Source organism: Buteo buteo, chromosome 19 (genome assembly GCF_964188355.1).
Source record: "Buteo buteo chromosome 19, bButBut1.hap1.1, whole genome shotgun sequence".
NCBI lineage: Eukaryota > Metazoa > Chordata > Aves > Accipitriformes > Accipitridae > Buteo > Buteo buteo.
In genome coordinates, this window is record NC_134189.1 from 5,837,945 (window position 1) to 5,865,302 (window position 27,358).

Below are 27,358 nucleotides of genomic sequence, written 5' to 3' on the forward strand. Positions count from 1 at the left end.
TTTGTAGTGAAACACGTATTTTATACTCACCTTTATTGATTTACAGACCAAATGTGTTTTTCTATTTTCAGCATTTTGCCTTAGGTAAAGGAGATGAAGAAGTGATATCCACCCTTCATTACTTTTCAAAAGTTGTGGATGAGGTAATTTGAATTGCCAATATTCTATTTTTACAATATGGAATATTGGTAGTTTTTCTTTTCGTCTTTGTTCTTTTGATTCTGAGCCTTTCCACTGAAGGCTAGATTGTGCCTGGGTTTTAGAGAATCATTTGTTGGGTGAAAAGAAGTATAATATCACCCCTTCATAATGGTTAGAGCTGTTTCTGTGGCTTTGTCCCACATGCTGTCCTTAGAGCAAAGCTGAACTTCCTAAACAAGGGAATTAGAAAAGAGAGTAAACCAGCCCATTTTTTAATTTAATTACATTCAAAAATGACATTTACATTTTTAATCTTTAAACACTGCAATCTGAGCCAAAACCTGCCAGGGATGAATGCAGGGCAGCTGTGAATTAGTAAAGTTGCAGTTTAGTTGCTGTGACATCACGCAGAATTGAGAGATGTCTGAAGGAGGCTGCAGAAGTGCCTGCTGAAGACAGGTTAGGTGCTACAGCTGTGTGCACTGAACACTTCTACTCTCTGTAGGTTGTTGCTGAGTACTGAGTCTTTCTAAATGCTTTTGTTAGACCTGCCCATATAACATTTCAATATAATCTTAGTATCTAGGTCCTATTGCTTAAGTATCATTTGTCACATCACTCTTTCTGTTGTGAGCAGGGCTGTGCCATCAGAAAAGTGTTGTTGTTCTTGTTAATCTACTTTCAACTTTTGTTAAGAAGGCAAAAGGCTGTATTGAGGTCTACTTTTTGGGAGAGGAGAGGAGATAGGAGGGTTGTGGGGCAAAAAATAAGTTAAAATTTTTAGAGCCTATGGATAACTCTAACAATACAATGAGAGGAATCCCAGAAGTTAACTTTTCCCTTAGGCTTCTCCTGCTGCAGGTCTGCTCTCAGGGGATACTTGAAAAGGAGCATTTATTGTCACAGTCGTGTACTTGTCTATGTAAACTACAAATAAATCAAAACAAGAACTTTCACCTTCCCAGGTACAAGAGAACCATCCCATTTGGGAGCAGGAAGCTGAGAGCCTCTCTGTTTGGTTCTGTGGGTCACGTGTTCCCTCACAAGAACTTGCTCCATTCCTCAGCCTCCTTTTCTGTCTGTTAGCTACCCCCTGTACCTGTTTCTCAGTTGTCTGTTCTACAGGCATTGAATTATCCTGGTTTAGTTTTGTGTTGTCTAGTGGGAAATAGTGACTTCACCTTCACCTGCATATCCCTGCTTAGAGGCCTCCAGGATACCGCGCAAGTGGGCAGAATGTCATGTCAGCGTGTAAGCACTCAAGCAGTGTGATTGACAGTTGTCCTACCTGAACCCATCTAATATTCTTAGCATGCCACTGCTGACACGAGAGCCTTGCCTTTGTCCTAAACAGTGTCACACGAGTGCTTTAAAATACGTCTCTATGTGCTGAAGTTTAGAGAAACACTTAAAAAAGCAGGAATGGGAAACTGCTCCAAAGGTAGAATATTTGAATGGGACCTTTCATTGTGTTTGCCCCCTGTTGTGATCGTGTCCTGGGTAACCCTCATAAATGGAAAGAGATTCTAGTCATGGTAGTGGGACTGTAACCCTGTGGTATAGAGACTAACAAAAACTGGTTACTAAAGGCTAATTACAGATTAAATCCTGTTGGCTTAAGCATTAGCATTAATGGTCAAGTGAACTACCCTAATACGGTATGTGGGAACTGAAAAGTTCTTGGATCCGTGGAAAACAACAGGCAGGAATTAAGCGTTTAGGGGAAAATCCCCCTCTGTCTCACGTATCTTGAGATCATGTATTTTAAGCACTGAAATATACTGAAGTACATAATACCCTTTTTTTGTCTGCTGGGCACAAATGGCAGGTGTGCTTCTTCAACAGCTGAAGAGTGCTGTTATTTTTAATTTTTTTATTTACGCTGTGTCTTACAGCATTCCTCCATTCTCTGTTTCAGCTCAATATTCTTCATTCTGAACTGGCAAAACAACTTGCAGATACAATGGTTCTACCAATAATACAATTTCGGGAAAAGGATCTCACAGGTAAATTTTAAGTTTTAATTTTCCTCGTGTGTTCCTTCTTGCTTATTTTATAATAAACTGAGACATAATGTCATGTAACAATTTGTTCTTTGATGACTCAGAGAAAGGTTTTTTTGTGGTTTTTTTTTTTCTGCTACAGAATTTCATTGACAGGTGCTTGCGTTTACTCAGACTTAAATAGTACAAGTTCACCACATAACGTTTTATGCACCATATGGTGCAAGTTTGAAAATACACAGCTTTGTTCTTTGTTGGATCACTTTGCTTTTACACTAGTGTAATTTTACTGAAGTAATTGATGTTATAATGGCCTAAAGAAGGAAAATTTAGCAGCGAATCTGGCTTGCAAACAGTATTTATCCCACTTCAGAAGTTTAGGTTTGTTTGAAAAGCACAAGCAAGAATGCTTTTTCAACTTCAGCGTATAGGGTATTCCCTCCCTTTCAATGAATCAGTCCTCTTTAAATCCTTGCCATTCAAGGGTAGTTCAAAGTAACCTGATTGCACAAACTTGGGAATTCATTACTTAATCAGCAGAGCAATAATGCAAACATTTGGTGTCATTTCAAAAGAAAGAAGTTCATATTCAAGGTCAAGGACACTCTAACCTACTCATGCAACAGAAACATGAGTTTTTACTGCAGCTTTTTTTTTTTTTTTTTAAAAAGCCCACTTCTCAACTCACTAAGCTCAGTCCTGTTTATGTACTTTTTAAAGACATCATTTTGATGGGACACAAAACAACTACAGCAAAATAGTGACTAGTTAAGTAAAATAGTTCCTTATATCATAGCATCTCATTTGAAATTGTGAAGACGTCACTGGATGTCTTGTTTATAATATAATGTCAAATATAAAGCAGTATTTGAATGGTAAGATCTTGGTTCTATAAACACTTTCCCACCTCTTTAATGTGGCTTCAGTGATTGTGCTCCCATCTTTATGGATTCTGCAGTCTGGTTCATAAAAGAAGGCATAAAAGGAAAATGCAAGTGAAGCCTGCAACCAAAGCCTGAGCTGCTTCATGACAAAAAATGAAAGTTTCTTTAGCTTCCCTTGAGGTCAAATATTTTTTGTTCTATCCATTCATCCATCACAACATCCATTTTTCTCTGGCCCAGTCTGTAGAACAACATTTTTAGTAGAGGCCTGGCCACATTGAAATTTCATCATAGGATTAAATGAGGAAGATTAACTGTGTTCTTGTTTTTACTTTTGATCTTGTTACGTGTATGTATTGAATACTGTAGAAACCTCTAGGTACAAGTTAGTCACACCTGAGAAGACTTGTGGTCTTTCTACATTCAAGTCATGAGGAAGTGTTCTAGGGAGAAAAAGGTGGCATGAAGCTGATTAATGTGTAGGTTGTTACAAATAATCAGAGACCATGATGACATTGTACAATTTCCCCTTATTCTTTTCGCAGTTGCATAATGTCTGTTTCTGTGAACGTGCATTCTCTGTAGCTTTTTGAGAAGGGTTTTGCCGGTTGCAGCATACATTGGTATGAACACTGAGAGTAGCTTGTACCCAACGCTTGTGAAAGTTGAGTTGCCTGTTTACTTTCTCTTCCTTCTACCTGCATCAGAAACTCATGGCCAGTGTTTGTTTCGTAAGCATCATAGCCAGCAGTCAGATGTGTTAGATACATATTTCTTTTCACAGAGGAACTTTGCAAAAAATGTTCCACGTTGATGAAGACTCATGTACAGGAAAGGGGCTTAGTTCATAAGTCTCTGGGACTTAGATATCACATAAGCATTGTCAGGAAATTGTTCAGAACTGCCTATCTTTTATGATAGTGGTGGGCCTTTTGTCTTAACAAGCATACTTAAATGGTGCTTCTTTGGGTAAATTACACTGGCAGATAAGGAATCTTCTTCATAGTGATAACTTGCTCAATTAAGTAAACTCGCTCAACTCTTAATTTGCTATCTGCCTGTTCATTTCTCTAGCAGTTGATCTGGTTTATCATTTTCAAGACAGGCACAACTTATGCATCTCTGCTTTGAAAGGATTGGAGTGACTTAGGCATTAAATGTGGCATGAATGGTCTCAGTTGAACAAAGTGTTTACAGCTGTTTTTACTTTGAATATTTAATTTCTCTTTTCCAGAAGTAAGCACCTTGAAGGATCTTTTTGGCCTGGCTAGCAATGGTATGTTTCCGTGTTTTGTTTGTTTCTAATGGTATGCACCTATTATATCACAGAAGACATTTTTAATCTATGCACACACACATCACATTTCTAAAAAAATAATATTCCTTGTCTACAGAACATGACGTGTCCATGGCAAGGTATAGCAGGTTACCGAAAAGGAAAGAAAATGAAAAGGTAACAAACGTGAAAGGGAAAAGGAAAAGTTTTCATCAACTGTTCTGTCTGCATCATTGTTCACTTATGAACTTTGGAGAGTTCATCAGTTAAATTCACAGTAGCTCAAGAGTACTTGTGATTTCGTTTCCAAGCAGACACAAAGCTTTTAAACATCAATTCAGCAAAGTTATACCTGTTTTCTCCAAGTTAGGGAAGTGATCAAGTATTGTGCTGAACTAGAGCCCTTCAGATCCAGGGGAGCTCTTCACACAGTGGCAATCCAAAAGGCTATAAATAGATTTGTATAGGCCTACTGTTGTACAGCTGATGTGATGATGCTGTATCACTGGGTACAATTCATTGTGAACTGTCATGAAGCTTTGTGTCTGCTGTTTATAAAGCATTCCGTTTTTTCGCATCTACCTTCCTGCTAAATTTCTCTGTATGGATTGTCATTCTACTTACAGTACACATAACTCTGGTGGGATTGTTTTACGTTTCTTCTTTGCTCACTGGACCACTATTCCAGAATATATCCTTGTATGCCAAAAAGCGTGTGATTGGCCCTATCCTAAGAGTGCATCAGTTCTACAGGATGGTCCTTTAAAGGAAATGCATTACAGAACAGAATGTGATATAGCATATTGTGAATTATTCATCTCTGAATTCTGCGCTTGCAGGCTTGTGTTGTGATCTCAGGTGCTAATAAATTCCTTGCACTGAGAGCAGATCCAGAATTTTAGTTGTGGTAGTTATGTAGTTTATACTCACAGGGGCCCCCCAAATGCTTAAGTATCTTGACAGAGAAGGGCTTGAAGTACTTGCTTTGGATTTTGGATTTGCTTTCTTAGTTTCTCATCCTTCATTTTAATGTGGAGAAGTTCTGTAATGAGAGTTGTTTAAAGATAACTTGAAAATAATCAGTAAATAAATCCATATGCACAGTAACACTTTGTCAACCTCTTTATCAATTTTTATTCAGCTTAAGGCAGAAGTGGCAAAAGAAGTGGCAAATGCAAGAAGAAAGCAGCACCTTTCATCTCTGCAATATTACTGTGCCCTGAATGCTCTGCAGTACAGGAAGAGAGTGGCAATGATGGAACCTATGCTAGGATATACAAGAGGACAGGTACTGATAGTAAAGCGTCTGTACACCTGGGAAAAGTAAAACATTGTAGCTCTGAAATTTTTTTTGAGAACTGACAAGTGATAATGGAGGGGGGGGTGTGGAACTTTATTCAGCTTGCCTAGATTCTAACAACTGATGTTGTCTGTGGAAGATAGTTGAATGTTTAGATATTCAGGAAAGACACCAATGAAAAAAAATCTAGTACACTTATATGCAAAATCAGCCTGAGGTTAATTTTTTCATGGCTAAGCTATCAGCGCAGCAGCGTTTACTTCCACTATTTACTCTGTCTGCACAGACTCTCCTATGTAGCAGTTCCCTTCCTGGCACATAACCTTCAGCATACTGATGAGGAGTGTACGCGATAGGGAACAGAGCATGCACTGGAGAAGTGGAAAGACCAAACAGTAGAGTGGATTGAGCATAAGGCTGGCAAATCCTCTTTCTAATCTTCATTCTGCCAGCAATTTGATAGAGCATTTCTCAAGTCTGTAAAATGCAGTAGTAATACTGATAATCCAACTCGCCAGTGGGTCAGGAGGGTCAACAAACTAGTATTTTCACAGCACTTGATTCTTATTCCCACCCATTTTAAGGGTCTGTTGTGATTTGATACTGATGAAAGAAAGCATTGGGAAAATGAGAATTGGGCTGTGAAAACAGAAAAAATGGATGCAGTGTTCTGTTTGAGATTGTAGTGTGGTTCATCATCTCCACTGTCCTGTGTCTTTAGCAGATCATATGCCCTATATAAAATAGGTAATAAATGAGAATCCAGTCACTTTCCCCACCACGGGAGTTCACACTGCTTCTCTGCTGTAATTATACTAAGAACTGCATTGGTTTCCTTTACTGGAAGCCAAACAGAAATTTCTTTCCCTGTATTTTATCTGGCAAAACTGCCATATCTCAGTGCTTTATACAGGACAGTCTTATGTTGTCATGGGAATGACTGAGTAGCCAGAAGCCAGTTGATATTGATGCTCACATACTGTGAACTGCCCTTCAGCCAAAATAAATATTTTATTTATTAATTACTCAAAACATGTCTCATATTTCACATTTCCAATGAATGAGCAGGCCGTAAGGGATTTTTGGAAGAAGCAGTGGCTAATATAGGGTTGGTTTGACTGAAAATTGACATCAATATCTAAGCTAGGCGTGTCAGTCATATCATCAGTGGAATTTAGAGCTCTTCCCTCCCGAAGTAGGCTTCTGAAATACAGTGGGTGAATCATTCCTTAAGAAAGTGTGCTTTCTTTCCTGTGTCTGTAAAGGGAGTCTGTGGTCAATAACATGGTTGCAGAAATCTGAGTTACAGGTAAGAGGAATCCCATGTCGCAGCGTTAGGGAAAAGGAGTGGAATCGCAAGTAAAATTGGATGAAAGAGCTAATAAATTGCTTAACAGCCAAGAATTTGCTTTTTCCATCTCTTTCTGGAGTAGTTCACTGATTTTATTTTTTTAAAAAAAAGCTAATTAATTGCACAAATGCAGTAGCCATGTCCATGTTTCACACAGTTGCCAGTAAGTCCTAATGATGACTGTGTGCCCCGCAGCAGGTAATCCAAGGCCAAGTCTACACTGAGTGCTTTGCTGCTGTTGAGTGCCTGCTGAGCCATACCAGCTAAGTGAATTCATCTTCTGTCACAAAATGTGCGCTTTGGCCTTAGTAGCTTTTTTAGCTCCTTCAGTAGAACAAAATCCATGATAAATCTGTAGTTGATATAACTAATTGTCCTGGAGGCTTCTGCAAGCACAGCTACACTTCACTTTCCTGACTGACTTTGCTATAGCAGTTTAAAAATTTCCAGGTTGGAGTTGGTTGTCTAGGTTGGACTACTAATGGATGATTTGTGTCCCATTCCATTTGATATGGTGGCATTGCACACAGTGACTCGTAAACCACTAGACCAAATTCTGCACAGTGCTAGTATGGGAGGAGGCTACCTGTTCCCTTATTTCAGTCATTTAGCAAGTTCATTGGAAACATACCTGTCAGCAGCCAATGGCATATGTGTGTGTGAAAGGGTGGAAAGTTGCAAAAGTGAGAAATACAAAGAAAGGCAATACAGCTGGTTTTGGCCATGTGTTTGATCGCCAGCCAAAAGTATCAGTCATAATGGAGTTGCTGTTAACACAGTCCCCACAATCTGTTATTTGTCTGCCAAAGCCAAGATAACTTCCAATACTCCATTCTTTTTTTATTTTTCAGATCAACTTTTTTAAGAAAGGAGCAGAGATGTTTTCCAAAAGAATGGACAGCTTTTTGTCATCCGTTTCAGACATGGTTCAAAGGTAACACAATACTTAGCACTGTAACCTTCAGCACATAACAGAGAGTGCCTCTTTCTTTCTCGTGAGAGTCCTTCCATGCTTGCATTGCATTGCACTGTTGGGCATATTTTGTTAAAGCAGCAGGTGGAAAGGAGGTACGGTTGTACACGTAAAGGAAAATGCTGGCAGTGCACTGCAGAGAGTGTTTTTACAGTATAGCTGGGAACTATGCACTGTAAAATGTTCACATGCTTTCTTACATCCCTGTGTCTCTTCATGGACACAGAGCATGGAATCTGGGCTTGAAATGGGTTAACAGAATTAATATAACAGAGTTAAAGTGCATTCTGAACTAGAGGTATTTATACTTGCTCGGTCTTCTGTAATAATACTGTAACAATAATGCATTAACCTCCCAAGAAAGGATTTAGGGCCTGTAGTGTTTGATGTTGTAGCTACACAAGGCAAACAAAACTCCTTGCCCTACAGAACATATTCATTGCATCCATAGACAACTGAGTTCAATCTGCTTTGGCTAAGTCCTTATTTCAATAAACTGCCTCACTTTTGTACTCCTAATTTTGTGATTATTTTTTCTTTCCCCTCCTGCCCCCCCACTTGTAATGAAGATTGACATTTTCTTTTTAATTAAGTCCCTGTAAATGCAAACTTTACATTTAAAATGTAATCATATTAGAACATTAATCAGCTGGAACACTAAACGGAGTCCTTCACTTTATTGCTTCATACCTTTCATATTGGACTGTATCCAAATCATTACTTATTCTGACTCTGGTGGCATTTTAAATAATGCATACTTGTTAATTTGAGAACAGTGTTAGAAGTAATTTCCCTGTATAGTAGAGTCTTTCACTAAATGATGCTTTACTTCCTGTGCCTCTATACTTATATATCTTTTCGCACTCACTTCTGAAATAAATCCCTCCACAGTCTACACAGCATTTGTACACACTGGAGGAGAGATTTTAAACTCACTTGAAATAGTGTCCTTTATTTGGTAAGGCTAGACCACCTTGCTTGTATCTTATAGGTACAGTAAGGATATTGCCATTGGATCCTCACCATAGAATAAGCCTTTGTTTTCCAAAGTCTGATGGATTTGAATTCTGGATAGTACGCAGTAGTAAATAGAAGCAAAAATAGGCTGCTCAGTTGGTTTGCCGAGTCTGGTTTTTGTGTTTTAAGTCTGTCACACAGCAAAGCTTGAAAGTACAACTCAAATTAACTAGTACAAGAGTGTGACATCTTTGGAAAAAACCAAAAGAGAAGCTTGCAAAATTCTGAATGACACTGTGCAGCTTAGCAATTACTGACACAGGACATGGTTTCATGACTTAAGATTACACAGCCACTGAAAACCGTGCTGCCCACTCCTTTCTTTCTTTAGGGCTGGGGATCACAAGGCCTCCGTGAGTCAGATCTGCTTGCTAATCAAGCTGAAAGCTTTTTATTTGCCAGGTTTGTCTTGGAACAACAAGCTGATGAGACCCATTGTGCAGTTACAGAATATCAGCAGTGATGTAGTCTTGCATCTGTTTAAGCTGATTGTGAAACTGAGTCTTCATATTTTAAAGTATTTTCATTTATATAGTCAATATTGCTAACAGTGTAAAAACATGTAAGAGAAGACAGATCACTAAAATATTCTCAGTAACCTATTGGTCTAATTGCCACAAATGCATATAACTTCAGAATTGTCAGCTTTTCTCTCCTTTCTACCTTGGAGGCGGGGGAAACCTGCCTTAGGAAGAGGAATCCAGTGTCAGGAACTGTGAAGATGCGAGGGCAGTTTTGTCGGAAGCAATTTGTGGTGCAACAAAAATGACTGATCAAAAGATTCATTGAAGTAGCACTTATGTAAAAACTGACACACTGTTCCATTTTATTTCAAAATGGAATTTGAATAATTCTTATTCTGAAATTTAATGGTAATGTTGAAAGGCACTAGCTTGCAAAATATGGTCTAATTTAATTCAGATCTGATATTACTCAGCTGAGTTATGAAGACTCAGCCTCTCATATGACTTGGCTAGGTGGTACAATGCACACAGCTGGTCTCATTTTGGAGGTGATCTGGGAGCTTAGGAAGTCTCAGCTTTCTAAAGATGCAGAAAAGCTGGAAATAAGCTAACATGAAACAGACTAACACAATGATGTGTGCTGCTATATGTGCTGCTATACCACATGATATGTGCTGCTATACCAGGGCAACATGTATGTATGTTCAGCAGTGTAAATTCATACAAGCATTGCTTTTAGAAGCTGTCTCTCTCAAAAAATAAACTTAACTCTTCAGTCTTAACACTTAAGCATTTCTCATGTGTTCATTTCAGTCTTACAAAACAATCTCATAATTCTGATCCCTGTCTCTCTATACTGCTTGGGGAAAGAAGATAACTATGATTAGTATAAATTGCAAAAAAGAAAGCATAGCTACTGTATGAGACATAATGAGATTAACATCTTCAAGCTAGGCTTTCAAAGTAAAGCGCAAGGGGAAATCCTGGCTGTGCTTCTGCTGCCAGCCTGCCAAAGATAGCCATATTTTCCTTAAACCATTTTTAATACCTTCAGAGCATATGCACCTTGTCTCTTTAGGCTCAGATGATGTTTTCTTGGAGTAGTTCCCTATTGTATGCCTCTTTCTTCCATTGTTTCCTAATTGCACTGATTTATCTAGTCCTTAGAGAAAGCCTTGTACGTGTAGTATTACATTATATTTCCTATAAAATCTGTTCTAAAAATAAACTTTATGTTTGCATTACTCTCTAATATAATCTCAACTGGTATTTTTGTTCATTTTGGCTTACAGATGTTAGCTATATCCTGGTATAAACTGACTAACGATGGCTTTGGGGTTCTTGTTTTTTTCCAGCATACAGGGAGAACTGGATGCTGAAGCTGAAAAAATGAGGGTATCCCAGCAGGACTTAATTGCAGTTAATGAATCTGTTTACACCCCAGATTCTGATGTAACTTCACCTGCTATCAATAGAAATCTCATCCAGAAGGCTGGCTACCTTAATCTTAGAAAGTAAGACAACTGTTGCTACTCTCCAGTTTGTTTAGTTGCTGATTAGTGGGTACTTTTTTTTAAGGTCATAAAGACTCCTCAGGTAATGGTGTTTGAGGCCCCTGAATCACTGTGGTAGCTGTACTTTTCAGCTCCTAAGTATCTCTGTCATATTTGGAAATGTGTTTTAGAGGCCTAAACTAAATTAGAGGCATTTGAGACTCTTTTCCCGAAAACAGAAATTTACTTCTGTTTGAATTCACTTACAGGGATGATTTCCTGCATTCAAGTGGCTAAAAATTAGAAATCGATGGGTCTGGGTTCAGATTGTTCCCAGTTCTTAGGACTAAAGAAGACATAGTGTTTAAAAAAATAAACTGCTATATTTTGTAGTTAATATGTGTTTTCATAAACGACTTCCTTTACATAAATAAAAGCTTTATGGACAGTATAAGTGTGTAACTGAATGTATACCATACGTAGAGTTACCTCTGCAGATTTTTCCAAATAAAATCTTTCATCAGCTTCTGCAGGAGCTATGTATATTGGTGGCATATAGTAACCCTGTTTATGTGATTGATTAAATATCAGTTTATTTCTATTTGACTGATTTTTATTTTTTTTTTTGGTGAGTGGACATTTATTAATTTCTCGGAGCATTCTAAGAGCTGGATTACAATATAATAGGACTCCGTAGCTAGGGAGAAGATGGACTCTGAGATACTACTTGCAGAAGATGCTTTTTTTAATGATTCTTTGTGCTGAAATTGCTCATGCTGCTCTTCAGCTTGAAAATATTTTTTTTTTAATCCAGCTTAATAGTATTCCATGTCAGTTAATACCAATAATTTTTTTATTCCTTAACTAGGAGATACTGCAGAGAATGTTTTTAACTTGGAATGTTTGGAATTAGTTTAATTCTTCAGCTTTCATTAAAGATTAGTCTCTGCTAAGAGTAGGTGCTACTTTTACTTGTTAACAGAGACTTATCATAAAAAAAATTCCAGGGCTGAACATAAAGTTCATATTAGCATCAGGATATGTTTGCACTTTCATATATGTTCGGAGTAATTTCTAAATAGTAATGAGTCTTTATCACGCATCTTCTCTTCAGTAAAACAGGTCTGGTGACTACAACTTGGGAAAGACTGTATTTCTTCACTCAAGGTGGCAACTTGATGTGTCAGCCGAGGGGAGCAGTAGCTGGAGGATTGATTCAGGACCTGGACAACTGCTCTGTTATGGCTGTAGACTGTGAAGACAGAAGATACTGCTTTCAGATCACTACTCCTACAGGCAAAGCGTATGTGACAGGTTTTATCTGAGGACAGTCAGTCACACCTACCCTTTCAGATGCTGTTTCATGTAAAACATGCTTGCTATAATAGTAAGCCTTTTGGGTTTCCAGAAGGGTGTTTCCAAATTAAAAGCATGTTCCTTCCCATCCTCCCCCACAACTGCCTGAACAGCATATGCAGTATCCTTTAGCTACAGCTTATTTGTGATTTTTGTTCCTTTGATGGTTAATAGTTACAAAGCTTGGTGATGTTATTATAAGGCCTGGAGTCAAACAGTCCTGGTGTCCACTGTTAGCACTCATACACTATGTTTATGTTTTAGGGGTATAACCCTTCAAGCAGAAAGCAAGAAAGAATATGAGGAGGTAAAAATACTTTCTTAATGCTGTTATTCTTGTATACAAATGAGCTCAAAGAGTTCAATTTCATTTTTTTCCCTTCCAGTGGATATGTGCCATCAACAACATCTCCAGACAGATCTATCTCACTGACAATCCAGAGGTGGGAGCTTGTTTCCATCTTTCAGTCCATTCCTTCCAGCTTGCTTTCCCATTGTTTTTTACATGGCAAAGTAAAGTACGTGTGTAAAAGAGCTGTTTGGTCTTGTTTTCATAGGCAGCTGCAATCAAGTTAAATCAGACAGCTCTACAAGCAGTGACTCCCATTACCAGCTTTGGGAAAAAACATGAAGTTCACCACCCCAGGTAACAGTCTCACTTGCACAGACTAGAGACTCTGTGCTCAGTCACACTCTTTTTATGGAGCGTCACCCAGGAGAAAGCCCTGTCTAGGCCCTGGCTTTACAAGCCTGTGCGTTCCAGCAAATTCCTCTACTTCTGATGTTTCCTACTGATAGCCATAAGAGATGCTCAGTGTTGAGGGTAATGCTTACTGCTCCACATCACAGCATTGAAGCTTCTTGTGGTTGCCATTGGGATTTTGCTGTTTCTTCAGAAACAAACGCAATGCTTTACTTGTAAGTGCTTTGCTGTAAGGGAATGATTTGTAATGTATACTGGGGACTCCGCTGTATTACCTACATTGAAGTAAGTATATTCTTGCATATTACCTCAAGCAGTTCCTGCCATTCTGTCACAGGAATATGTCTTACACAGCTGTCAGAATAATTGCTATGGTTCTCTTGTGCTCATCCAGGTCAATCAATAAAGCTCCCCTCCTTCAAAAACTGTTAATAATGCTTTAGGATAGGCTTATATTCAAAATACATATTCTGTGTATCATTTCTTTGTGTCCACATGATCCTAGCATCTTGCTCAGTGGGAGTTCTTCAGACTTCATCATCAGCGTTGGCTTTCAAGCCCAGTGCTGGACTGAAATCCTGCTTTCAGAAGCAGTGTGATAAATAAAATAGGACAAGTTTGTGTCATACTGACTTCAACATGAAGAGACTTCTCTGCTAGTTTTGTCAGAAAATCCTAAATTTTTACTCAGATACTTACTTCTAGAAATTCAAACCTTTTCCAGATCTTCTGCCTCTCAGGCTAGTGCCTTTGCTATGATTTATGATTGCCTTTATTATGATTGCTTACAGATTCCTAAGATTCCCTATAGCCATGGAGAATGCCAGTCAATTTCTTTCTAATTTTATTCACAGTACAGCTGTTTCACTTTGATTAGAGATTTATAAATAGAAGAGTATTGCCAGCTATTTCACTGGCCAAAGGAAACAGCTATTTCTTTGACAAGTAATCTCCCAAGTCACTCTTACATCTGTGTGCAACCAGAAAACTTTCTAGAAATAGAAGGATGCTGCTAATAAACCCAGTGTACCATGTGTAGTGTTGTGTATTGTTACAACTTTTGTAGCTGTGGGAAACTTAGAATTTCATGCTCTTTGAGAAAAGGTGCAGGAAGAAATCTGACCCAGTGTGTAACGCTGCTTCTTAACTATCACATTGTGACAAGCCCGTGGCCAAGTAAGGTCTTAAAAAGATGTCAGGATTGCCATTTACACCTGTAGCCACAAGTCCACATCTCTGCTATTTGAACTGATAATGGGGATGTACATACAGCAGCTAGAGGGGAGGGAGGCAAACAGCAACCTATTGCTGAAAGCCTGCCCACACTCAGAGCTGGTCTGCGTTCAGCTGTAATGTACCAGCATTTACATTTTCCCTAATTAATTTCAGGTACAAAAAAATAAAATGGAGATTTTATTAGAGTCCTTGGTAACAGGTAAATAGGAAAATACTCTTATTTGTGTTTATGTATAGTGACTCTATCCCACTTTGGATTTTTGAATAATCTTGTCTCCCTTCCAGAGCGAAGATAGGGTGTCATTGATTGATTGAAACATTTTTTTTCATTTTCACTTTAGCCAGAATGTAAGGAATATGGAAAATGATAAAATAATTCCCAGTGAATCAGCTGGAATTCAAGACTCCACACAACTCATTGCTCCTGGAACACCAATTCAGTTTGATATTGTACTGCCTGCCACAGAATTCCTGGACCAGAACAGAGGTGGCAGGTATGACCAGAGACAGTGATTGATCACTTTGAGTGATTTCAGGGGACAAAAACGGGTATTGCAGTGTGTGTGTGGTGACCAGAATCCATAATTAGTTTTTATTCTTATTTCATAGGCGTGCAAACCCATTTGGGGAATCTGAAGACAGCAGTAAAGATGAGGAAGAAGGTCAGTGCTTCGTTTTTCCAGACAAAATTAGTCATGAATTTAGGCCTAATTCAGCTGTGAGCTATCCAATGTCTCTTAATGAAAGCACCTGACACCATGGAGCAGTGGTAACAGGGCCATAGTACAGTTGAAGGTAGTTACCTTTCAGAAGCCAGTTTTTTAAACATCTCTACCTGTGAAAAGAAACACCTTTTTCCTTGACAGTCCAAGCTGTATTCCAGTTTAGGTTTATTTCAAAAGTTTAAAGGCAAAAAGATTTGGTTTGCTTGGGTTTTGTCTTTAATTTTTCTTTTCTTTTTTTTAAAAAGCAGCTTTTGACTTCTTTAGAAAGGGTTTGATGGGACTGTATTATAATTCTGCCTCAAGTTTGAGGCTGCTTAGTAGCCATTTCATACCCACGTGTACTCTGAAATCCACAATCTAAATCTCACAGAGGCCCAGGATATAGTTAGCTGCAGCAATGCGTCTCTTTCAGCAAAAGAGTTTCTTACTGCTGCCCCCTTTCCCTCCTCCCAGTGACATGCCAGCAAAAGACCTGCCTCTACCAGCACACGCAGGGCTCAGACCCTGGCTGTTCTCTTCCGCTGTGCCAGTTACAACCGCTGTCTGGAACCCACAGCCCCTGTCAGGAAACTACTCGCAGAACCAAAGCAGAACCTACTGGTCTGAACACCCTCACTTGCAGGTGCCGTCCCACTGCAGGACAGCAGAGTAGCTGTGACAAACAGGTGCCTCTGCGCTCTCAGCAGCCGCAGCACCCTGCTCCGCTGCAGCACGCAGAGAGAGAGCACGCTGCTGAGGTGACTGCCCTGCGTCTCTGGCTGCACAAGCGGATCTGCGTAGCTCAGCTCAAGCTGATGCTTAACGCTCTCTGTGGTCTCTTGTGCAATGTAGACACAGCTGTTGTGGCCTTTGAACAGTCATGTTCAGCAGGAGTCATCCTGCTTTACCTTGCTCACCACCAACTGTAAACGGAGCTTGGTCAAATGATGGCTACTTAGTTGTAAATAGGAGTCTTATGGTGATAGTCAATGAGCAAGGAAGGATTTAATAAAGATCTCATTGGAACCAGCTGCATGGAAGGTCAGAAGAACATAGAAGAACATGAGCAATGTACAAGGTTTAAAGATAAGAGTTAATTTGGTGGAAGCCAAGGCTTGTGCACAGTCATAAATTTATCACAGTTTAAGTGCACCTGATAACGAGATAGGCAAGTGCATTTTACTAGCTAATCAAATAAGGCATAAAGGACCAGTTACACTTTTAAAGCTGCCAAGCAACTGTGATTTCCACACCCTGCCCCCTCCCCGCTAGCTGCCAGCACCAGCACTGTTTAAAACTGGGTCAGAGCACTGCCTGGCTCATAGCAGGAAGTCACTACTCACAACAGTCACCACCCGCAGGTTTACTGTTGAATTTCCAAAGTGAAAAAAATAATTTCATTGATAACTTCAGCTACTGGAAAATTGGAGTAGCACAGTGAAGGAAGTCATGCCTTTTATCTTCCAGATTCACTTTTGCAGCAGATGTTCGTAGTTCGGTTTTTAGGATCTATGGCTGTTCAGTCAGATGAAACAAGTGAGGTGATTTATGAAGCTATGAGACAAGTGTTAGCTGCTCGTGCCATTCACAACATATTCCGTATGACTGAATCCCATCTCATGGTCACCAGCAAGAACTTGAGGTACTGTAAAACCTTCAACTTGTCACATTCTGTTTTCATGCAACTTGTGATTAGTAAAGTATTTCTGGTTTTGTTTTTCCAAGAAATACACTCTTTGAGGGAGCAAGATACTGAGATTCACTTTACTTAGTCAAAATGTCTCTTATCTTACTCTGTACTATGTAGAAATCATCATCCTAAGTTGTAAGAACATCCTACCAAAATTTAGGGAATGCAGTGGGACTATAAGGGCCTGCAAAGATACAGAAAAAGATTGAAAAAACCCCACATTGGAATATTCTCTGTCCTTACATGTACTAACAGCAAGAGTTATCGCTGTTCTGTTGTCAGTACTGTCACTGTAGAATATGTTGATACAAGACATTCACGTCAGCTGGAGCGCGTTTTATGTCCTTGTGCATATTAGCGTGTTAGCCCGCACACTCGGGATGCTGACCAGATCAGTGATTCAGAAAGATACTACGGCCTGTACATGTCAGGTGGCTGAGAGTAAGGGTCTAGAGTTGAACCTTGCCATCAACTGACTTGAAATCGGAGACAAAGCATTCGATTCTGTGCAGATGTTTCCTCATCTGTAAAATTGCTATAGTGATTGCCTTACTGTTATAAAGCACCTTGAAATTACTAAGAATCACTCTAAAATAATTTACTTTCTTTTTTATTCCCCTACACATAATTGCAGGTTAATAGATCCTCAAACACAAGTTACACGAACAAGTGTAAGTAACTTTTGTTTTGAATTTGGTTTTCTAACAAAGCATTGAATACTCAGTGACATGAACTTGAGCTCTTGACCAGGCTAACCAAATTCTGGTTAAAAAAATAAATTCTTTGTTATACTCTTCCAGTTTGAACTTGCCACTGTGACACAGTTTGCTGCTCATCAGGATAACAGGCGACTGATTGGCTTTGTGGTCCATCTCAGCGAGACTCTGGGAGAAGAATCCATGAGCGCATATATTTTTGAGAGCAACACAGAAGGGGAAAAGGTTTGCATAACACTTAATAAAATACTTTATTTAGAAAACAGGTCTTAGGCTTCTTGATTGCACATCTGGGAAGCAGGGCTACAGAAGCAAGAGCAGTTCAATTTCTTGCCAGGAAAACATGCCTTAACATTCAAGCCTTTGATGGCTTATGTCTAAAAAGGACCAAATTTATAGATAATGCAGCAGCATGTGCAGCGAGGAGGAAAGGACGTGATTGCTAATACCAGTATTAAGAGAGAGGGGAAAGTGTGTGTGTCTGGCACCAGCACTAACAAAAATCAGCATCAGCCATGTTGAGACATACATCGATAAAGCTTTCAAAGACAAGACGGCCATCCTGTGTTAATGCTGCTGGGTGCTTGCTGCGTAAGAAATGTGCTGGAGAATTTCTGTCTTAAAACACTAAAACTCTTACATGCACTGGAAAATATCCCCCAGGTTTGGCAGTTAAGTCTGGTGAATAAAACTAACCGAGTACAAAGATTTACCAGCTTAAGTGAGCTCTGAAGCAGAACCTAAGGCAGTTTTATTTTTATGTTGTTAGCATAGTGAATTGGTATTCCACCTCTGCTTTTAGACCTGTATTTAAGACTTAAGTTTGCATTGACACTTCTGTGTTTTAGTCCCAGTTAAGGAACAAAAAAAACAAACTAAACCTGAACTTTACATATATTTCTTTTATTAGATTTGCTATGCCATTAGCTTGGGAAAGGAAATCATTGAGGCACAGAAGGTAAGTTTGTTTCATTCCCCATGTCTGTGTTGTGATACATCATACTCTGCTTTTGGTTGCACCATCCAGGTACCTCTGGTGGGCCTATGAAAAAAAGAACTTCTATTTCTCCTAATGACAAAGTTTGGCAGACATTATTTAACACAGCCCTGCGGTAGTTCATGCAAAAATAAACTCAGTCGGACTTTGCAGTAGCTTGATTTCAGCTAAAATTTGCCACTGTAATCAAATTCAGAACTACCAATCTAGTAGTTCATGTTTGAAAGGAAGCTGTGAGCAAAGCTTTAAAAAAAACCCAAACAAACTCTTTGGGATGACGTGTAAGTTACACACATGGCTGTTTCACTTTTAGAAACTCATATTGCTACCTCCCTTAGGTATGAAAAACACACAGTGTTTTTCTACTTAAAATGAATGGCAAAGTTTATCTGTATAAAGATGTGATACTGATACGTTAATATATGCTCTAGGGAATGAGCTTTTAGTTGCAGGCAATAAGCACAGGTATAATAATTTATTTAGACAGTTATTTTTCTCTGTGTTTTTCAGTAATTTTATCAATACCAGATAAGAACAGCAAAATAAAGGCTCAGAATGAATTACATTTTTTTTTTTTTCTTATATACCTAGGGGGTGGTTTTACTGCACCAAAAGGGATTATTTATGTTTCAAAGCTTTAGACTAAAGCTTGTCATAAAAAAAAAAAATATAAATAAATAAAATTGCAAAGCCTTAACAAGAAGTACTGGGAAAACAGTGTGCTCTTCCAAGATTGTTGCTGCCTGCTGAACTCTCGTTTGTTTTTCTTCAGGACCCAGAAGCATTAGCTCAGCTAATGAAGTCTGTGCCATTAACAAACGATGGAAAGTTCATGCTTCTGAATGATCAGTCAGAAGAGGATGGAACCATACATGAAGAAGGGGAGGAGTCAGAAGCATAAAAAGCTCCTGTCGTTTCCTGCAGCCTGTGTGGGAGCAGGAAAAGCAGGGATCCGTTTTGCAAGAATCTCTGGTTTTCAGTCATCTGCACGCACACGAGGCCAGCTTCTGTCTTCCTGCTAGGGAGAGCGTGGCGTCCTTCCAGTGGAGCTTCCTCTGGATGTACAATGGAACAACAGCAGGACTTGACCTTTGAGGCTTTTTGCATTTGTGACTGTCAGGTGTAGGTCTGCTTGGGAAGCTGACAATCTCCGGGAATGTTTCAGCATCAGCCCCTTGCTGCTGGTAGTTAGGACAGCACAGCACTCAGCCACAAAGGGTTAATCTCACTTCTTCAGATTTACAGTGCCAGCAGCCTACAATTCCACTGAAATTAGTGCAAGCTGGCAGCTCCTTTAACAAATATCAGGCCTCAAATTTCCTGCCGTAGTCAGTTTTCATAGTTTGCATGATTATGTGCATCTGAATGAAGGTTAAAAATGCACTATTTACTTTATTTTCAGATGAAGTTATTTTTAGTCTAGTTTTAAGTGTAACAAGATTTATCTTTTGTGCTAGCCTATTTACAAAACAATTTGTTAAACACTAAATTTTTCCTATTAATATAATCTATTTTTATATTGCATCTAGAATAAGCTTAGAAAACAAATCTAAGTGCCTACTTGTTCCTTCATGGGGACCGCACTCACATGTTCTGTAATTAAATAATGGACATAATGTACCCCTTGATTTATTATTCTAAATACCACTGACATGCAAACATCAGAAGTAGTCAACAACTGTGGCATGTTAGTCCTGTGCAGTTTTTCTATGGTTAGGTTTCTTAAAAGTTAAGTTGCCAGAGATGATAATTGTAGGACAAATAAGTACTTTTGTAATAAGAATTCTTTGTATTTTTAACATTATGGTGACATGCAACAGCTGAAACTACCAGCAATCTTTGGTTTTAAGAAACTGAGCAATAAAAAGCTAGATTGTAAGTCTACAATGTATTGACTAGTCTCATAGTACCCTCCTAGAATTAGACACTAGCTATATTTGGCTAATAAGTTTAGATTTTTTTTCCCCTCCAGTTTAACCTGAAAACCTGAAACTATATATTGCAAGAACAAACAAAAATAAAAAAAATAAACAGTAGTTGGGGGGGGCTACAATCTGTGGCATAGTTTATATTAATCAAGGTAAGGTAATTTGAACAAGTGTGGCTGAAATTCCTCAAACTTTTAATTTAACTCTTCTCAATCATTTACTAGGAAACTAGCTTTTCTGTAAGCAGAATCTGTGCTACAGCACCTGGAAGATCCCCGTTCGCAAGTGTTTGACATGGAATAAATTCAGTTTAGCTGGTTGTTGAATGTTTAAATGAACCATGAAGAAAACTGTTAGTAACTGACACAAAAACTCCTTCATAAATAAAAGTTGAAGCTGTCTTATAAAAAAAAATAATGAACACCTGGTGAACTGATGTTACTGAAGACACTAAGAATAAGGTTCTCAAAATTGCATTTATTAACACAGGTTTATGTACATAATGTTCTCTACTCACAAACCAAAGAGACAGAGGTAACAAAATACCCTTTTGTACAATGAGTTAGGAAACATTAAGTGTTACATTTGGTCCTTTGTACCTGAGAAGCTGAAAACAGCTGTTGTTGATGGACATCGGATGAAAACTCAAATTTACTTCTGATTACAGACCACATTAGGACCTCCAGAACCTGCCCTTCAGCACCAGCCCTTCATTCCCTGGTCAAGCACAGACCAGTTGGGTGCTGCTGGGGCCATCGCTTACACCAGTCCGGCTCAGCTGCGCTCTGCTCCCCCTACCCACGATGCTGCACAGCGGGAGGGCAGGGCAGCCCCTGCCTCCAAGGGCGCAGCACCATGGCAGAAGGAGGTTGCAAGACTTCTGGGAGAGCAGCTGCTACCCCTTCTATGTGTGACAGCCTTGTCACAAGGCTGGACACGCAAGGGCAGTGGTGGCAGCTGCCTTCTCAGGGAGGGAGACTGGCCTTCAGCCTGTCCTGCCCCTGTCTTGAAGGAAAATAAACGAGAGATCTGTTTTCTGCCCCTGCAACAAACTCCTCATCCTCACTTTCCTTTTATCACCTCTGGGAATTTTGAGTGAGTATGGTCAGTTTAGTTTTGGGGATTTTTTGTTTTAGCTCCATCATCTCATCTCCAGAAAAACCCATTAGGGTCCATGGTGTTCCTATAATTGAAAGAGGAGGGCAAAAGCAATGAAAATAGTAGTAGCACCACAGCAAGAATTTTGCACCTCTTACAGATCCTTGTGGGGAGGGAGGAAGGATTTAATGTGACTCTCACTGAGGCATGTGTGACATCCAAATCCAGGATCCACCTATTTCAGATGAGAAAAGTTTTCTGCATGTATATGCTGCTACATGACAAAGAGAAGGAAATATAAACTACAATCCTGTATTTTAGCAAGAACAGCTGTTACCACTGTACATATTTGTGTGCATGTGTATATTTTTGCCACAATACATTCAGGTCTCCCAGATTAAACAGGGTTCTATAAATAACAGGTTTATGTCTTTCCTGTAGACTTCCCATCACCAGAACCACAGGAATTTGTTAACCACCATACATTAAGAAAATGCACAGTTCAATTTATGTTCAACTGCAAAGTATTACCTATCCAAGATAGTGTCTTTCTTTCCAAAAAAACACAAGGGAAAATACAAGTGCAGATTTTACTAGAGCACGGGTCACGCCTTGGCTGTACGTAGCTACCAAGCAAGTCCTGGGGGAAACAGAACACCATCTACACGTGATTCTGCAGTTGCTGGCGAAGAAGGAAAGGTGGTGCTTGGCCACTCCAAGCCAAGGATTTACATGACTTTGGATGAGATAATGTGGAAATACGTACACTGCAAGTGCAACAGCATGGAAATTAACAGCAGCAGCAAAAATGCTGATCTCAGCAGTGCTACTGAGTATTCAGTGCCAGCACAACTTGGTCAAAAAAGGAAGTATACACAAATTACAAAAAAAAACCTGTATCAAAATAAAAAAGCAAAAATACAAATCAAGTAATGCAGCATTCTTTAGGGCAGTCTCTGCAATTACAATGAATTAAAAATAAAAACTTTAATGAGCCCAGCTGAATTAAACAGTCCATGAAGCTTCTGTGTCATGTTTTCAGAACCAACGAAAGGACTTTCCTACCAGTCTGGTCTTTCCAGCTGCAACGAAACATTTGTCCTAGCTTTCTGAATGTTGAAGTGACTGGCAGGAAAGGGCAAAGCAGAAGTAGGTCAGGAGTTGTCTTAACCAGCGACCCAAGGGTGGGTGGAACAATTTGAACCATTAAAATATTGTCTTTTTTATAATTAGAAGAGATGAAAGAAGCTGGCAAGTACAGTCTAAAAATATAGCTAAGAGTGCCGCCACCCCCCCCCCCCCCCCCCAAAAAGTAATTCTCAGTTGGACTGACTGGAATAGTTTATTCTAGTTAGTAAGTCCTACAAGTGTTTTATGTTCTGGGAGATTAAACACAACTATATCTTTTAATGAAAGTGGTGTTTACTTTTAAGCCAAGTCTAGCTACTTAAGTTAAAAATCTGAGCAACTCTTGCACAATCTAGAACCTCTACTTGCAGGCATTAACAGATGTTGTATTTATACAGAGTTCTCACAGTGTTCAGCAGCTTCTGAAGCCTGCAGTGCAATTATTGTTAATAATCAGGCATGTAAGACTGTATGAACAACACAGACGGTACAACAGACCTACAAAGGCTAGGAAATACAGAATTGAGGCTGAAACTTGCAATTAGGCACAACATATTCATGAAGTGTAAGATCACTTAATAGTTACAGACACCCATCACACAGTGTCTGGTCATAAAAGGAAGAGCTGATTGTGGTTCTGTCTTGGCTCTGGATTTCCTTACTTCTGTAGATGCAAATCAGACCTTCAGTATGAAATGAGAAGTAATTTATTATGTTAACTTTTCTGGTTTTCCCATTCTCTGATATGGGGGAAAAAACAGCAGGGGAAAATAAATGCCTGACAGGATCCTAAGTTCCCACAGTGCAAATAATATCTATAGGAATAATAAGGGTTTGTGGAATAAAACATTAATAAGGATTTCCATTTTGTATAATAGCTTGAACATACACTCACAACATACACTGTTATACCTTCAGTGTAATCTGTGACTGCATTAAATACAACAGGACTGCGTAAAAACAAGTCTGAATTACTTTTTTGGACAACAGATACACACAATATCTTGATTCACTTTTTTCTGGTTGAAGAGGTACACCAGTTCAAATCTTAGACCAATGGCCTATGAGTCTTTTTTTTTTTTAATGCTATGTTAGAGATGCAAGAATGCATCTAAAAATTAGTAACATTTTTTTCATCTGCACATCTGTACTTTAAAATAACTACCTCCAAGGTCAACGTTTTAGATAATTATTTTCAATCTAAAGAAAGTGCTGTAAATAATGCAGACTCCTGAAAAATAGGAGTTTCTACCGGAAATATAGACAAACACTGACCTAGCCTCACTGGATGCTAGCATACTACTGTACATTTTCTGTTGGGTTTAACAGAGCAAGTAAATCTAGAGCTTTTACCCCTACAGAGTGTTACTGGTAACGACAAGAACATGAATTATTTGAGTATGTAATCATCACCCGTACCAGCCATATCATTTCACAACAGGATCTGCAGGCGTAGAGTTGGCAAGATCTCCATTGCTTGCTTTAACAGATTCTTCTACAAAAATAAAGACATGGATCATGTTTAATATTTTATTCAGGGCAGTAAAACCAAAAGTGTTAGCATATGTATTATGCTGATGTCATAACACACTTGATACATTATACCATGGTCAGCATATGCAAACTGACCTTCCAGCACAAAGGGTCCTGGCCCTATGACAAAATCTGTATTTGGGGCAAAAGGTTTCTTCAATCAGTAGAACTTGTGTAAAGATTACACATACACGCTAACACATTTTGGAGAGTCCAAGTCCAAATATTACAGTAGAAGGCAAAGATACTATCACATTCAAAACCTTTCACTGTGGTATGCATTTCAAGCTTTTCTCACCACAAAACACATTTTTCAGGGAACTGAACACATATCACAACAGTGATTATTTAACCTAAAATATAATTAAGTAACTGATGTTCTGCAGAATGCTCTCCTCGAACTGTGTTCCTAGTGCAGACGAGAACTGATCTTTGGCTCCAATGACTGTAATCTCACAGGTCGCTTGTGCCTTTGTCAGAACCACAGTGGAAAATTATTTACCAATTCCATTGTTAATATACTGCTACCTGAGTTTAAGTAACTTCTGACTGAACTGCACTTCTGTATCTTAATCCTTGGGAGCACTCTCATTTCTTTGAAAAGAACTTTCCCATACCCAAGAGAATCTTCCAGAATTCATGAGGGAGAATATGTAAGCATGAATATAAAGCACAAGATACCCAGGTTACCTAGTCAAGAGACCATACCACAAGTTAAGATCCTACCCTTTGAATATAATTCAATAGTAGACCAAAACATATCATAAACATCTGAAAGTCACCTGTAGTATCTGCATCATCTGCCTGTTGAAAAACAGCTGGTAAACAACAGGTGAAAACCACCAATTTATTTCACACCAGCTGAGGTTGTGCAGAAGAGGCCATCATTGTCAAAACTGGTAATTGAGAGGGCAAGTATGATGCTGAAGTTACTGAATTTAATATTACTGCAAGTATGCAATTCTCCCTGTCCCAGATTTTTGGGGGTTGGTTGACTTCTTTGTGGTTTTGGGATTTTTTGGTCCATCCCCCCTGTCCCCCTGAAGCCCAGCTTGAAATTCACCCATTCCAAAGAAGGTCTCTGTGAGGTGTTCTGGACTCCTCAATCACCTTTGACCTCATAAAACTCTTTCTGGAATACTGAAATCAACCCACTAGCAAGAAAGCAGCTATGGAAAAAAGAAAAAAGCACCTTTGCCTACTAAGGCACACCCTCTCATGAGCCAAAATGTTCTACGTATAGCATTCACCCACCTTCTTTTTCTTTCTTTTCCTGGTTTTCTTCTGCTGCAGTTTTATCTGCTCTGAAAAAAATTCTTGCGCTACTTAATGAGAAATAAAGGAGTTCAAATTCCTAAGGGAAAAGATACAGAAGAGGAGCATCAGTGTTTCACAAGAATAAATTTGTAGACAGATATAAACAGGATTTTTCAGAAGCCTCTAAAAGGCAACTACATTTCAGTATCTAAATCACTTAAATGCTTTTGAAAAATCTTCCTCCATTCATATCTTGTTCACATGCATTTTACAAAGCAAACATCAGCCAAAAACTTTAAAGGGTAATTTAAGTAAAGCAGCATCAGTGCAATAAATCTGTCGCTAATCTACTGAAGCTGAAAATGAGGTTTGTAGCAGCAGTGAGAATTTGGAGCAACTTGCCCATGGAAAATCATGCAAGCCAATAATTTAAGTGACCACAAGCTTGATCAGTTTCTGAACAAGGTTCAGTGATGTGAGGGTTTGGTTTTTTTTAACAGAGGAGCAAACACAGTGCACACTCATGGGAGTCATGAGGACATACAGAGCTTTATCTATTTCAACAACAGATACGCTTTCGCAGAATATAATCATGGGCTATAATAAATAGCCAACTACAGATTTGTCCCATAGCCTCCTCAAATCAAGAGCAGAGAGAGAGAGAAAGCATTTACACCACCAATGAAACCTGAACTGCTATGCTTCAAAACTCAAATGCATCTTTCACAGTGTTATGTAAAATCTTTGTTATGAGAAATTTAACCAAAATGTTATTCCCTCCTATTTAACCATTTAGGTTTTAGCGGCATTAGATTTCAAACTCCATGGGACAAAGACTTCCAATCAACCAGGTCAAGCTCCTGCCTCACTCAAATATAACACACACTTAATGACATCCCCTTCGGATCATACATCTCAAGTCTTTACACTCTTTTTGCATTGTTGCTGTAGACAATGCTCTGTGGTTTTTGCTCTTGATAAGCTCTGTCAGAAAATAGATACCTGAATTGTGATGGGTAAGTGCAGAACTCAATACAGAACAGATAACTAGACCCATGCTATACCTGTAAACAAACTTCCAGTCGCTTGTGTGTAAGGTTCATAGTTTGTAGTAGTTTTTCATCTTGATTAGTGGACTGCACATTCTGTTGCTTAGCTACTGCTCTTATTTCCTTCACATACTTCTCTCTAACAGACTGGAACCAATGCAGAGAATCAAACTCCTGGTACTGATCCAAAAGCTTCAGAATGTAAGCCACACCTATAGTCATTAACAAAACATGTACCAAAGTCAACATGCAATTTGTAAAATATCTTGTGAATGTCTAATGGATCAGCCTAAGCTGATAATTCCCACACATAGAAAATTTAAATTGCAATTAATTTACAATTAAATCTAACAGGAAAAAAAATCATAACAAAGAACAAACTTCCATTTTTTAAAACCTCACAACTTATTCAAAGACTTGCACACCTTCTCATCTGCTGAGATCTGCAAGCTTTGAAAGAAATTGGGGAGCACCAACATATGACAAAACTGTCTGTTCCCATCTCAGCTATTCCATGCTTAGGAGATTCTGAACACAACAATAGCCCACAAATCCACTGTGCTGAAGCCAAGACAACCCAAATTTAAATTATGGAATTTTTAATTATGGGAACACACAAAATATGAACAAAACTTTCCCTGCAAATATCCATTGTGTTGGCTTACCCAAAGGCTAGTCAGTGTGCTGAAACTTACCCATGGCAAACCCATCATCAGTGAAAGCTGCTCCACTTTTGTTCTTCTTATTCAATTTCTCCTTGCAACTGATCGAATGCTCTACAAAATTGAGGGTCTGAAAGAGTGAAAAGCTGTCTTGGAATCATCAAGAGAGACTCACAAGTTTTAAAAGGTATTTGCATACATGCTGTTACTTATAATTCCACACCCAAAACTATGCTAATCATGTCTCCCTGCATTAGGCATTTTTGCATGAAAACTTATTTCCTTCCCAAAAAATCTAGAAAAGGGACAAGTTAAGCTTTGGAAAACATATGCATAAGTAAAAAAACCAAAGGTACATCGTCACTGTTCTCATTAGACTATTACTTCGCATTCTCTTGG

General features: G+C 38.9%; 2 protein-coding genes across 5 annotated transcripts in view; one reads left to right on the forward strand and one right to left on the reverse strand.

The window, feature by feature from the left end:
• The window catches only part of APPL2 (adaptor protein, phosphotyrosine interacting with PH domain and leucine zipper 2), a 37,553-nt gene extending 16,892 nt beyond the window's left edge, over positions 1 to 20,661 (forward strand). The window contains exons 4-21 of the mRNA XM_075051307.1: positions 72 to 143; positions 2,060 to 2,147; positions 4,263 to 4,304; positions 4,423 to 4,481; positions 5,446 to 5,592; positions 7,807 to 7,889; positions 10,765 to 10,923; positions 12,017 to 12,205; positions 12,523 to 12,565; positions 12,645 to 12,701; positions 12,816 to 12,904; positions 14,539 to 14,691; positions 14,807 to 14,859; positions 16,369 to 16,543; positions 17,226 to 17,262; positions 17,392 to 17,532; positions 18,218 to 18,265; positions 19,077 to 20,661. Coding sequence (XP_074907408.1) covers positions 72 to 143; positions 2,060 to 2,147; positions 4,263 to 4,304; positions 4,423 to 4,481; positions 5,446 to 5,592; positions 7,807 to 7,889; positions 10,765 to 10,923; positions 12,017 to 12,205; positions 12,523 to 12,565; positions 12,645 to 12,701; positions 12,816 to 12,904; positions 14,539 to 14,691; positions 14,807 to 14,859; positions 16,369 to 16,543; positions 17,226 to 17,262; positions 17,392 to 17,532; positions 18,218 to 18,265; positions 19,077 to 19,205 — 1,764 coding nt within the window. The 3' untranslated portion in view covers positions 19,206 to 20,661. The remainder of the gene's footprint in view (positions 1 to 71; positions 144 to 2,059; positions 2,148 to 4,262; positions 4,305 to 4,422; positions 4,482 to 5,445; positions 5,593 to 7,806; positions 7,890 to 10,764; positions 10,924 to 12,016; positions 12,206 to 12,522; positions 12,566 to 12,644; positions 12,702 to 12,815; positions 12,905 to 14,538; positions 14,692 to 14,806; positions 14,860 to 16,368; positions 16,544 to 17,225; positions 17,263 to 17,391; positions 17,533 to 18,217; positions 18,266 to 19,076) is intronic.
• Positions 20,662 to 20,689: 28 nt separating this feature from the next.
• Positions 20,690 to 27,358, reverse strand: part of WASHC4 (WASH complex subunit 4) — a 41,856-nt gene continuing 35,187 nt past the window's right edge. For 3 of the 4 annotated variants that reach the window (XM_075051305.1, XM_075051303.1, XM_075051306.1), the window contains 4 exons: positions 26,993 to 27,089; positions 26,313 to 26,509; positions 25,246 to 25,345; positions 20,690 to 23,953 (listed from right to left, as the gene is read on the reverse strand). In XM_075051305.1, coding sequence (XP_074907406.1) covers positions 23,886 to 23,953; positions 25,246 to 25,345; positions 26,313 to 26,509; positions 26,993 to 27,089 — 462 coding nt within the window. In that variant the 3' untranslated portion in view covers positions 20,690 to 23,885. The remainder of the gene's footprint in view (positions 23,954 to 25,245; positions 25,346 to 26,312; positions 26,510 to 26,992; positions 27,090 to 27,358) is intronic. The other variant, XM_075051304.1, reaches the window with a different exon arrangement.